The 13,835-nt window shown below is 34.1% G+C and overlaps 1 protein-coding gene across 2 annotated transcripts; it reads right to left on the bottom strand.

The window, feature by feature from the left end:
• Positions 1 to 687: 687 nt before the first annotated feature.
• Positions 688 to 4,373, bottom strand: LOC127101265 (pentatricopeptide repeat-containing protein At4g20740). 2 transcript variants are annotated; one of them, XM_051038631.1, is made up of 3 exons: positions 1,479 to 4,373; positions 1,251 to 1,360; positions 688 to 1,048 (listed from the first exon to the last, which is right to left on the bottom strand). In XM_051038631.1, exon 1 carries the CDS (start codon positions 4,263 to 4,265, stop codon positions 2,112 to 2,114), a length of 2,154 nt encoding a protein of 717 aa, XP_050894588.1. In that variant the 5' UTR covers positions 4,266 to 4,373; the 3' UTR covers positions 688 to 1,048; positions 1,251 to 1,360; positions 1,479 to 2,111. The 2 variants fall into 2 exon arrangements, with proteins under 2 accessions (XP_050894588.1, XP_050894587.1); XM_051038630.1 differs by having other exon boundaries at positions 1,134 to 4,373.
• Positions 4,374 to 13,835: the final 9,462 nt, after the last annotated feature.

The raw sequence follows: 13,835 nt of genomic DNA, 5'->3' as shown, positions 1-13,835 counted from the left end.
TAAACCTAGAAAATTTAACTCATACCCAGTTCAACAATTAAATGTAACAAATTTTAAAAAGACAAATACAATTAAATTGGACTGTGTTTTTTCTTCTAAGCCATCGTTTGAAACACACAAGTCATCTACCATTCGTTCTAATGCAACATCATTTTCTTGTCCTGTTGGATTCGTGGATGTTGTTTTCATCCCTAATATAAACGAGAACTTCTGCATGCTTTATCACACCCATGGTAGAATTGAGTGAAATAAATAAGAAGTATGTATGGTTTTTATTCATTTCATTCGATTCAAATATTTTTTACATGTAGACCGAGGGATTGTAGAAACTTATTGGTTAGGGTTTTAGTTGTTGGTTGTTTTTAATGTTGGTTTCATCATCGTCATTTCCATCACCAAATAATCATCATCTTCAGTGTCTTCACCAACTTTCTCGAGTGGAATTAGTACATCAGTTTGTTGTTTTGGTTCTTCACATGACGATATAGCTTGGGTGTATATTTTGGATATTTTCATAGTTATAACTCAATCAACCTAATACAAAACAATAGTTCACTATAATTTGCAATTTACAAATCAATACAAAACAATTCCCAACGACTCCCAAATGTTTCCATTTCAATTCACTTTCAAGTACATACAATGACAAACATTCTAATCCATTATATTATCCAAGTTCCAAAATAGTTCATTCAAGAATTAACTTTTATTTCAAGCACAAATAATATACATTTCACAACCAAACACCAAAATTTTGATTCAATACACATTACACAAGTCATTACATAAACTCATTCAACTTCCTACATTGCCATTACAAATTTATTCATACAAAATTCCATTTCCATATCAATACATTGCTAGTATTTATCCATGAGAATGAGCATTGATACTAAAATATGACATTACATGTTGTTCTTACAAAAAGGTCCTAATCCTACACTAGCTTTTATGCTACATGACATGTTCCAAATACTACACTTCATGATCACTATGGACCAACACTTTGGCATGACAATCCATCCCATCAACAAGCCCACATCATAACCTGCAAGGCACACATCAATAACTCACAATGACAGGGTGTTTGTAAGTGAATGCATCCAACATTAAAGATAACAACTCATGCTCACATAGATGCCTCATTTTTACAAGTGACAGGATACTGTCATCGAGCAACCACGACATGACATCACATGCTCAATTCATGGCAGCAACTTCACACTAGCATCAACCCTACTAACATGTACCTGCAGCCAGACAAGCTAACCATTTGCATGAAACACAATGCCATAACAGACCCAACACATATCGACATCAAGTTGCAGCAACCGTTCAATGCACCCTCTCTGGCTCAATTCTGCAGCAAACAGGTTAAGGCATTGAAATAATTCTAGCTAACATGGACAGTTGCAATCTGTAGCAGAAACACAACAACACAATTCAGCATGACTAACATAACAAAATTAGTTACTAACTTTAATACCCTCAAACCCACTCCAAACTTCTTCAAAAACAAGCCATCAGAAATAGAACCGGGATTGAAATCCCTCTACATCCTCAAACTAATTCTGCAACCTGCATAACATCTTTCAACCTGGGGATCAATTCTGCAATCTGAATTCAACTCTGCAACCGGAGCTTCAACTCTACAATCTGCAAAATCAACAGAAGAAGCAAAGCCTTCATAGCTTCTTTTCTCAATCGAACAGAAAGAACCAATTCACGAATTCAGAGTGCGATATCCAATCCAAAGAACGAGGGAAAAAAAGGAAAGTTTGAGGTGAAGAAAACCAAGCAAGTTCGAGCTTATACTATGATTTGATTTCGAGTGACCTTTCAAAAGTCTCATTGTTTGTTACATGATACGATATGTGCAACACAAAACAGCTGACCTCCATAGTGCAACAGTCCAATAGTATAGAGTATGCAACAAGGTCCAGCAACATGTGGCTAATTCTTTGTAACATTCCACGGCTATATCAGATACTGCATGTTGATGCTAGAGGATAAGTGAATAAAAACAATGGTCAACCTCTCCAAAATGCTTTTCAGGCAGCATCATTATGCATGTTGAAAAAGAAGGAATTAATTGGTCTCCACACCAATTTTCAATCTGGCAACAGCTTACAACCCTTTGACTTTAGTTTAGATTCTAGACCAAAGAACTTCAATCCTGATATTACCAAGTCTGCTGTCTTTTTCTTCATGTGATCAATTAGTAATTCATCGTACACAATTGTGTCAGATTCGGTCAACAATTTACGATCCCTCAAATTTGAGAAAACCTTTCTGGCCTCTTCAATTGTTCCATACTTGCACATGCCAGATATAATTGCAGAACATACAACATTGCCTAAAGAGCAACCCTGTTGCATCATCTCACTCAATACACTGATCACCTTTTCTGCATCATTTGACTTGCAAATGTGAAGAATGGTTAGACAATACTTAAATTCCATAGGTCCACTAACAACACTGCCTAAGCAGTCTCTAACAAGCATCATAGCTTCATCAATCTCTCCAATTTCGCAAAGTCCTTTAGCAAGGCAACAATAAGCAGCCACAGAAGGAATGCAAGACATCTCAATGATCTTATTATGACATAAACATGCCTCCTTAATTTCGCCACGATCAACAAAGCAAAGAATTGCTATGTTATATATAGATGAGTCCGGCTTCAAGTCTGAGCTCTTTATTTCATCAAAGAGTGATAATGCTTTCTCCACTTCACCACTCAAGTAAAGAGAATCCATAACAAGACTGTATATTTCAACGCTGACATAACCTCTTTCTTTCAAGTGTGTAAATACCTCCATTGCCATTATCGGTCCTAGCTTTTCAACCAAATGGGAGAAGAATTTGGATAGATTATCAATAACTGAAAATCCCAATTTCTCCATCTTCTCGAGCAACTTAAGAAATTCTTCCATTTGTTTCTTTTCGGCATAAGCCAACAATAACGGTTTTACAGACAAGAAGTCTGGCTCAAGACCCTCCTTAATAGTAACTTGGAAAAGCATGTAGGCCTTCTCAAGCTTATTCATATTGCACAAACCTTCAATAAGGTTATTATAAATCCCCAAATCAGCCCGGTATCCCGAGCTCACCAAATCCTTCAACAAATCAAAGGCCAAACCGACCTTATTCTCCCCCACAAATGACTCAACCAACGATCCATATATTGCTCTATCTATCAAATGACCCTTACTCTTCATCTCCTTAAGCAACTCATAACCTTCCAAAACCCTTCCCCCTTTAGCCAAACCACCAATGATAGTACTGTATGCCATGACATCTGGCTCGACTCTATCTCTCTTCATTTCCTCCCAAACCCTCAAACAACCGTCTAAATTCCCCGCTGGAACCATAATCCGAACCAATGCGGTATACGCAAACACATCCGGTTTACACAATTTGTTCCTCATCCTCCCCAAAACCTCTAACATCTCATCAATTTTCCCGGCATTACACAATCCCTTAATCAAAATCATAAAAGTAACAGTCTCTTCAACCAATCCATCCTCCCTAAAATCACTATAAACTGACAAAGCCAAATCCAAATGCCCAGTCTTAACCAAAGCATCCATAATCCTATTATACAAAAACACCCTAGGTTTCACACCAAACTTGTTCCTCATCTTATCATAAACATGATAAACCCTAAGACCTCTACCAGCATCGGAATGCATTCGAATTAAGATCTCGAATTGCTTCTCAGACGGAGGCTTTCCCTGAGCGTCCATCAGCTCAGGGAGATTATCAGCGGCGCGGAAATGGTTGGCACGGTTAAGGAAATAAGCGAAAGCGTTGAAGGAGGCGAAATTATGATGATAACCTTTCTGTTTCTCTACCCAGTGAAAAAAGTTGAAAGCGAGGGTAGGGTTAGTTTGGACTTTAAGCACCTCGGCAACTAGGGTGGGAGTAACCCTGCGGAGTTTGTTGAGTTCAGTTACGACGGTGGGGCCCCATTTGTAATCGTTTTTGCGGAAGGAGTCGATGATGAATCTGGCGATCGGGGAGAGGCGGATGGAGGCGGAGAATGATGTGTCCGGGGATGGGGAGTTTGATTGGGAGAGAAAGTGTGGGTCCCACTTTTGGATTTCGAAATGGTGAGTTAGTTTGTTGGATTTAGGTTTGGGAGGAGCGAGAGTTTGGCGATTGGAGAAAAGGCCGCCGCGTACCGTGGGGCGGTTTTGGGAGGGTTTGCGGTGGCCATAGAAGAAATAAAATTTGTTTGGTGTTGTAGGTGTTTGAGGAGGCATTTTTTAATCACAAGAAAAAACTCTTTAACTATTGTGTTTTGTTAGTGCCAATTGGTGTTGCTTTTTGGGTGCTGAAATGAAACTTGTGGGGAATTTGCCGAATGTTTTAACTTTCGAAGAAGAAGAAAGAAAATTTAATGCATGATCCTTTAAATTAATTTTATATTTTACTTTAATTTTTTATTTAATAAATATTTGTTTTAAATCCTTAAATATCATTCCATTAATTATATTCATATACGTTATATTTTGTTAAATTCCATAGCAGTTGATGGTGAAGAATTAATTCAAAAGACATGTTATTTATAATTTATTAAATATTGACATGTTATTTATAATTTATTAAATAGGATAATGCTAACATATGTCATAATTAAGAAACCTAAAAATATAAATTTTGTGTTAGAAAAATTAATGAAAAAATTAATTATTAATATTTAATTAAAATAATGCATAATTAAAAAAAATTATATTTAACTCTTAACATGTGTCCGCGTTATCCTATTAAATATTATCTATTTATAGAGAAATGAGTTTGAAGCAAATACGCATTCCTCTTTTTCTATTCCCTTCTCCAAAATCCTAGCAGTCGGTTTCTTCTTTTTTCTCCTTCTTAAACCACCATAACATGAAAATACATTTATACTTCTTATAATCATGTCCACACCATTATCTCTCAATCGAACCACCATCCTCTTCTCCTCTTCTATCAAACCTACCTTTTCCCTTTCTTTCAGAAATTCCTTTGAGGTAAGCTTGTTGACGCACCTATTATACTTGTAATTGGTACTTCATTCACAACTATACATTTATTTGGTTTTGTGTGTTTCAGAAAGAGATATTGGTTTTGGTTCAGTCAAAGAGCATAATTGTAAGAAGAATGAACATGATATGTGGTTTGGTTTAAGCGAAGGTCTCTTATTTCATTTTATTTCATCAGTTAATCGCTAATAACTTAAGAAGTCTCATCATAAAAAACAAGGTCAACCATGTACTTAAATAAGTTTCCAACAACAAATTAACAAAAGGAAAGATTTTCAAAGTTCTTCTACCACAAGAGCATTACTCCTCCTAAGTATGGTAATCTTCCAACTTTTCTTATAAAATGCTTTGATTTTCCTAGACTACTCAGAGTTCAGAAGATATATGATTTTGTATCTGACCTTAATGTAGTCTACTATTTAGATTTACTGAAAGCTTTTTAATGTAACTTGATTGTTGAGAATGACATTATCACCTCTTTTATTAAAGGGGTGCCCATTTCATTACAGTACAACGATTAGGACAATGTGTGAAAATTTCTTTTGAGGGTGTTGAGATAAAAGCCTAACATAATGCTCAATTAAGAGGCTATATTAAAAGAAATTTTCAATGTAGTATATCAAGGGTATCTGAAGAGGAATTTAATGAAAAGAGAGCAAAAAATTCTAGAAAACCTTGGTAAAGCATTATTGGCCTGCTGAAAATTTTCTCATTGATGAAAGGATGTTGCATTACTTTTTAGTGTATGTCTTGATACCTAAAAGCTCCAACTATGCTCAAATTTCTGACACTGAGATATAATTATCATATGCAATCACAAATGAGATGCATGTGAACCGTGTCTATATGATAATGCATCACATGACATTACATGATGAAGATTATGCAAGTCTTCCTTAGGCTACAGTCCTGACAAAAGTTTTCAGAAATGTAAGGTGAATCTGTCAAATGAAATGTATATGGAAATGTCTACCAAAGATTGTGGAATTTCTTCTGAATTGTTGATTTTGCAGATTGTAGAGTTGAAGCTCCAGTTGCAGAGTTGAATTCAGATTACAGAATTGATCCCCAGGTTGAAAGAATATTGATTTAAATTGTTGATTTTGCAGATTATAGAGTTGAAGCTCCGGTTGCAGAGTTGAATTCAGATTGCATAATTGATCCCCAGGTTGAAAGATGTTATGCAGGTTGCAGAATTAGTTTGAGGATGTAGAGGGATTTCAATCCCGGTTCTATTTCTGATGGCTTGTTTTTGAAGAAGTTTGGAGTGGGTTTGAGGGTATTAAAGTTAGTAACTAATTTTGTTATGTTAGTCATGCTGAATTGTGTTGTTGTGTTTCTGCTACAGATTGCAACTGTCCATGTTAGCTAAGGAATTTCAGAAGAAATAGAACCGGGATTGAAATCCCTCTACATCCTCAAACTAATTATGCAACCTGCATAACATCTTTCAACCTGGGGATCAATTCTGCAATCTGAATTCAACTCTGCAACTGGAGCTTCAACTCTATAATCTGCAAAATCAACAGAAGAAGCAAAGCCTTCATAGCTTCTTTTCTCAATCGAACAGAAAGAACCAAATCACGAATTCAAAGTGCGATATCCAAAGATTGTGGAATTTCAAGAGTGCTTTCCTTAATGGTAATCTTCTTGAGGATGTATGCATCATACAACCTGAAGGATTTTACATACCGGAAGAAGCCCAAAAGATATGCAAGTTACAACGACCAATCTATGGATTGAAGAAAACTTCCACAAGTTAGAATCTTTGTTTTGATGAAATAGTAAAATAATACAGATTCATCAAAAACAAAGATGAGCCTTGTGTCTACAAGAAGGTTAGTAGGAGAATGATCGTCTTCTAATATTATATGCAAGATGGCATATTACTCATTGGAAACTATATCCCTACCTTGCATAAAGTGAAAACTTGGCTAGGTAAATGCTTTTCTATGAAAGACCTGGGTGAAATAGTCTTTATATTAGGAATTAGGATCTATAAAGATAGATCACAAAAACTGATTTGCCTAAGTATGAGTATGTACGTAGACAAAGTGTTGAGATGCTTTAATATGAATGATTATAAGAAAGGGTCCATGCTTGTGTAACATGGCTTGTGTCTATCAAAAACACAATACCCTTCAACTAAGGAAGAAAGGGATAACATGAATAAGATTCCATATGCATCTTAATAGGATCTAACATGTATGCCATGTTATGTACTTGACTAAATATCTCGTATGCTTTAAGTGCAATGAGTAAGTACCAATTTGATCCAAGTGATGCTCATTGGGTTATTGTCAATAGTATCCCTAAGTACTTGAGAAGAAATTAGGATTCATTTTTTATATATGAAGGTCATGAAGAGCTCTCTATAATTGGATACATCGATGCTAGCTTCTAGACAGATGATGATGAATTTATATTGGAATATGGTTATCTGTTTTGCTTAAATGGTGGAGTTGTGAGCTGGAAAAGTTCAAAGCATGATACAGTTGTTGATTCTACAACTAAGGCTAAGTATATTCATACCTTAAATGCAGTAAAGGATGTTGTTTTGATTAAGAAGTTCATCAGTGAATTTGGCATAGTCTCTGGCATTGTGGATCCCATTGAAAACAATGGTGCTATCTCACAAGCTAAGGAGCCTAAATCTCACTAACAATACAAACATATACTTAGGCGATATCACCTCCTTCGAGAGATAATAGATAGAGGAGATGTGAAGATATTCAGTGTACCAAAACTTGACAATGTAGTTGACCCATTAACAAAGCCTCTTGTGCAGCAAAATCATGATGTACATACTAGATCTATGAGTATTAGGTGTATGTGTGATTGGTTATAGTGCTAGTGGGTGATTGTTGGTGTAAGGCCTAGAGTCCAATAATTTTTATTAGAACTTGGTACTTATATCGAATTATTTATTAATAATTAAAAGGCATTTCTTTATTGTTTTTTTCTAAAATAATAAAGTCTCTAGAATAGTTAGTTTGTTTAATGAAACATTAAGTGTGACTTAATCATGAGATCTCATAAAACATAAGGATATTATTCTTAAAGTATCTGTTGTCGAGTTTTATTGTGAAGTTGGGTAAAATTAAAACATTGACATTATTATATGGATAAATTGATGATCACATCTCATTGATCCTGGATAAGGAGTTATCATGTCTTCACATAAGTACGAATATTAGAAGTAATACTTATTCTGGATGGACCTGCTATGACAATACTAAATAGATTGTTATGAAAAGTGTCATAAGTTATTCTCATGGTGATAATGATGTGTACCATCCTTCTACCTAAAACCACTATGGATCCTAGATGTGGATTCAAGTACATTATTGTTGATCCAACATTGTCCGTAACAGATTACCATAAAGATAGTTGATATGTACTCCACAAAACATACTGAGGGACATGAGTGACCTAGATGTAATTTGCCCATCCAACATAACATGATAAATGTCTAAGGGCCTAATATTGAATTTGAAAATGGTGACACGGTCTATTCCTTGTGTTTAATATAGACATAAGGGAAAATTATAATTGTACACACAAACATTATCATTGAAAGGTTTTATCAAATCACATGACATTTTTGTCACTTAGGTACCAGTGATATGTTTCTAGATACCACTCATTATTTAATAAATTAAATGTGTGATTTAATATAATTTCCAACGTCACGAGAACCTATAGGGTCACACGTATAATGACAGATTGATGAGAGATAGAATAAATCAAGAACACCATCGATGAATCCCCTTTAATTTGATGAAGTATGTCAGGTAGACAACATCAAAGTATGTTGCACTTTATCCACAAATATTTTTGTTCTAACCAAGTATAGAAATTATGACCTTAATGCATATTGTTTGTGGAACACAACATTCCCATCATCAGCTCCAGCCTCCATTGCTGCAACCAGGTGGTATTTATAAAAGTTATCCAAGTATGAAAATCAGGCATGAGTGCCTCGTTGGCATCAAGCTATTGTTAGGCCTCATCTGGGTTAGCTTCCAAATAGTTTACCAGTAAATCAAGTGCCTCAAATTTGTTGATCCATGAATGATTTTGTAATATCCCCCTAATCGGAAGATACATAAGGCATGATATATCATCAAGGGTGATGAACATCTCATTCTCAAGGATACGGAAAGATTACTTATCCTTATGCCATCTCTCCACAAAAACCGCAAACATGCCATGGTTAATGGTCATGTATCTAGTAGCACATAAACTTGCAAGCCTAGAGTAACGAACATACTCTTGAAACCATGTGTCTGCATTTTGTTCCAAGTTCAAAATCTTCCTGACATGGTTTACAAATTTTAAATTTCGTGCTTCTATAAAAATAGATATATCAACATTAGCCGCTCAATTAGTATAAAACAGATGTAAAGTAAAAGTAAGGGGGTGTCATAGCAGCATGTTCAATATAGAGAGAAAGTAAGGGGGTGTCATAGGGGCTTCCTGGAAAACTATAAAGAACAGGATCAGGAGCAGCAGGCTTCGTAAGATTCATAAGATGAACGGTTAGCAGAAGACATGTTTCATCAGGAGGTCGATGTCTGAGACATGCTACCTTGTGAAACCGAGATACACAACCACGTGAAATCAATGCCTCAACATTAAATGAACTAGCATTAACTAATGGCCTCAAGCCTGTTTCCGTCTACCTACAAACACACACATGTTGGGATACATGATCGAGCCTCAACCTGTCCTGGATTTTAGCTGTAGTTACTATGTTCCTATAATAGAAAAACATAAAACAATTTCAATATCAAATAAGTTTAGGTGATCAATCTCCATAAAAACAGACCAAAAAAACCTAGAAAAACCGGAGACGCATCTCGGTAAAACTGGAAAGGCAAAAAATTCCAAAAAAATGGAGATGTATCTCTTTAAAATTGTGTGACAATACATAACTGCCACAAAATGCAGGCAATGCCCTAAACAAAAACAAATTTGTATGCATGTCTAAACAAAGTACCTATTTTGGATGTAACTACAAACTAATGCATTTTAAATAATCTATTTGACCTAATACACACATTACAACTCAAAACTATAAAGACAATGAAAAACTTACCGATTGAGAGATTTGATGTGCGAAAGCTTGAATGGAATTAATGGAATCTATTAGGATTGGTTGCAATGTATCGCATCTCGAAAATATACGATCCTTCGCGATGGTCGCGGAAAAAGTGATTCGAACAAAGTCGCCATCGAACTTTATTTATTCCAATGAAGGAAAGGGAAAATATTGATAAAATCCTTTGAAAAAAAGAAAATGGCCGTTGCAACAAAAATCGGGTTCGGGAGTCGATTATGCAAAGGGAAGGTATTAACACCCCTCACGTCCGTTGTACTCAACGTGAACCTTTTAGTTAGACTTGCGGTTGAATGTTAGCTTATGTTAATTATTTTCTTCAAGTAATAAAAAGTGCAAAAAGAAAAGGGATCGCAAAAATATTTTTTTAGGGTGCTTGACAAGATTGTGAATTTTGCTCTTATGCATCCTTAGGTATAATGAGGAACTCAAAGCTTCGTAGTTCGGGGCAAAACAACAGATATTTTTGGGTTTTTTATTATAATGCTTAACGATAGGTGAATCTAGCTCCTACTTATATCCAGGTGTGATGGAGAACTCAAAGCTACGTAGTTCTTGGTAGCCAAGTGTGTTGGTTGATTGACTTTAGAGGATGAATGTTTAGGTCATGTTCTAATGGTTAAACATTGACTTGTTTTCTCGAGGATGGGAGACTTAGGTTTGTTTATTTTATGGTAGAAGGGATCCTATTTCAATGCAATCTAGCAGTTTAAACATTTAGATGTATGTCCGCGCATGAGATACTTAAGCGTTAGTTTGTACACACGTTAGAAAGGACTAAACAATGTCTGTATGTGAAAAGGATTTGATCATATGGGGGAGAGAAAAAGAGGTTTGATGTGTTGAGTATTTTGTTGGATGACGATTACTCGGACAGACGAGTAAGGGAACTCGTATCCAAATAATCGAGGAGAGGAATGAAAGGCTCTAAACCATCTCTCTTTTCATCCTTAATTGCAAAATGATTTGATATTGTTAAGGTATTTTGATTAGACGACGAATACTCGAATGGTCGAGTAAGGCAACTTATATCCAAGTATTCAAGGAAGGGAATAAAAGGCTCTAAATGACCTCATTTTTCATCCACATTATTACAAAAAAAGAGTTTAAGTAGGTTTTGATTACAAGAGTGTTTGAGGTGAATCATATTGGAAGTTTCGTAATGTATGACGATTACTCGAATGGTCGAGTAAGGGAAGTTGTATCCAATTAATCGAAGAGAGGAATTGAAGGCTTGAGACCATTTCCCTTTTCATCCTTAAATGAAATGGTATTTGATAAAGTTAATGTATTTTAAATAAATGATGAATACTCAAGTGGTCAAGTAAGGCAACTCATATTCTTGTATTCAGAGTAAGGCTCGAGATCATACCCTTTTTCATCTTTAATGAAATGGTATTTAATCGTGATTAGGTGTCTTGAATTGATTTGGAAAAGGTGCACTCGATATTGATCAATATTTTTATTTGCGTTTGCGAAGGAAATGAATTATGAGAATGATTTTGAAATGGTTTTGAAATAATTTAAAGTCGAAGTGATTATGAATGAAATTGAGTTGGTAGTGAGAATGATCTGATTTGAGAAAGTTGTTCAACATTGGATCGAGCATATTTATCTTGAAAGAATTGATTTTATAAGGTCAAGTTGCTTAACTAAGTTAATTGAATTAATAAAGAGAAAAGAATCTTTTTAATTAGCAAAATTATTTGATTAAATTGGTTAAATCAATTAATTAGACTACTTAGAGTTAATTATCAAGAATAATCAATTAAATATTAATTCAATGGATTAATCAAGTTAATTAAATTTAATTAGCAAAACTAACTAAAATAATATTTAATCAATTGATTTTTACTTACTAAAATAAATAAATAAAAATTATTTGAGTTTTTGAAAATAAAATGGAAATTAAAATAGATTTGAGAAAATAAAATGAAAGAAATGGAGGTAGACGTGCAATAGAGGAAAAATAAGTTAGCAAAAATAAAAGAAATATTGCCAAAAGGCTGGGCCAAGACCCCCACACACAAAAACCGTAAAAAGAACAAGGAAAATAAAAATGGGGGTGGGAAAAGGTGGACCACCCTCTCAGTGCCACGTGGTGCATGCAGAATGCGTCAGAAAAATGGAACGGACGGCGGTGATGAGATATGAGCTTATTCAAAAACAACAACAACATTCATTCTTTTCTTGGTCATAACTTGCTTGATTTTTCATGAAATTAAGCAAATGAATAATGAAAATTCATCTATTCGATCTCACAAACAACATTAAATGCTCATAATTAAAAAATAAACAATGAAAGAAAACAAAAACTAAATCATATTCAATCACTTTTGCTCATGGAGGTTCAAGAACACTTTAAACTTATGATTTTGAATCAATGGAGTTTTCATGCAAATGATAATGATTAAGATACTAATTAAGTGTAGTAAGAATAATAATGCAATGGAAAATCAAATAAACGAAAATTAAACAATAACAAATCATTTTTCCTTATTGAGGTTCAAGAACACTTTTCAACTCTTAATTTAAAATCAATTGAGTTTTCATACAAAATGATGATGATTAAGGTACTAAATAGATAAAGCAAGAATAAAAGTGCAATAGAATTAAATAAATGACAAGCATATGAACTTACCTAAAATAAAATTCAATAAATAAAGAAAGAAATACTTGAAGAAAAATAAAGAGAGTATTGCCTTAATTTTTGTGAATGATTGGTGATCTTATTTGTGAATGAAATGAGGTTTATTTATAGACTCTAGAATTAGGTTAAGGGGGTGGTTATGAATTATGTAAATAGTGTGAGTGCCTTCTAGAAGCTTATTTAATAAAATAGTGAATAATGATGTAATATATACATACAATAATTATGTAAAAAATGAGAGATATTTTGGACCTTCTAAAAACATTGATTTTTGTTTTATGATGCGTGAAAATGATTAATGAAATTTAAATGGAAATTTGTATGATTAATCAAACGGTCGTGAATTTATCCTTTTTTTTTTAAATGCGTATTAAAAAATACAAATTTAGTCAATTTCTTTAACATGTAAAATGTTGATTTTATGTTGACTTTTTACTATAATGCATATATGCATGATTATGGTGACTTTATTTGATGATAAAAAATGCATATGGATAAAAATGCAAAACTTGATAAATAGACATGTATCAGATGAATTTAAAATGTCTGGACAAAATTTGGGTATGACATAATGTAGTTGAAGTAGTGTTAAAAATTGAAAATTTTCCTTGTTGGTTCTTTCTCACGAGCTATGAAGTTGAAGGATTTGTGAAAGTGTAGCAAATGAAGAAGGAAGGGGGAAGGGTCTGGTGCGAGTTATTTCAATTAAAACTCGTCCCAAGATGCATCTCAGTAAACGTCATTAAGCGTAAAACCCTGAGTTTTCAAACAAATATCTTTAGGATATGCATCTCTTAAAATATTTTTGGGCAAAATTGGATAGCTCATTCACTAAAGCGTTGGAAGTGTGTAATTTGGATGCGCCCGAAGATACATATCCAAAATCCAAATAATTTTATGACTTTTTAGCATGATAAACTAGAATGCTTAAGGATGGAAAAATTAATACCCCTAAAATATTAAATATAGGAATCGAATGGACGAAAGAGTATGGAGAAAAAAGAAGGGTTTCATCCCACTAAGTTATTTCACATGT

Source organism: Lathyrus oleraceus, chromosome 7, assembly GCF_024323335.1.
Source record: "Lathyrus oleraceus cultivar Zhongwan6 chromosome 7, CAAS_Psat_ZW6_1.0, whole genome shotgun sequence".
In the NCBI taxonomy this organism is placed as follows: domain Eukaryota; kingdom Viridiplantae; phylum Streptophyta; class Magnoliopsida; order Fabales; family Fabaceae; genus Lathyrus; species Lathyrus oleraceus.
Note: the sequence above shows the minus strand (reverse complement) of the source record. Positions and strands in the feature narration are given on the sequence as shown.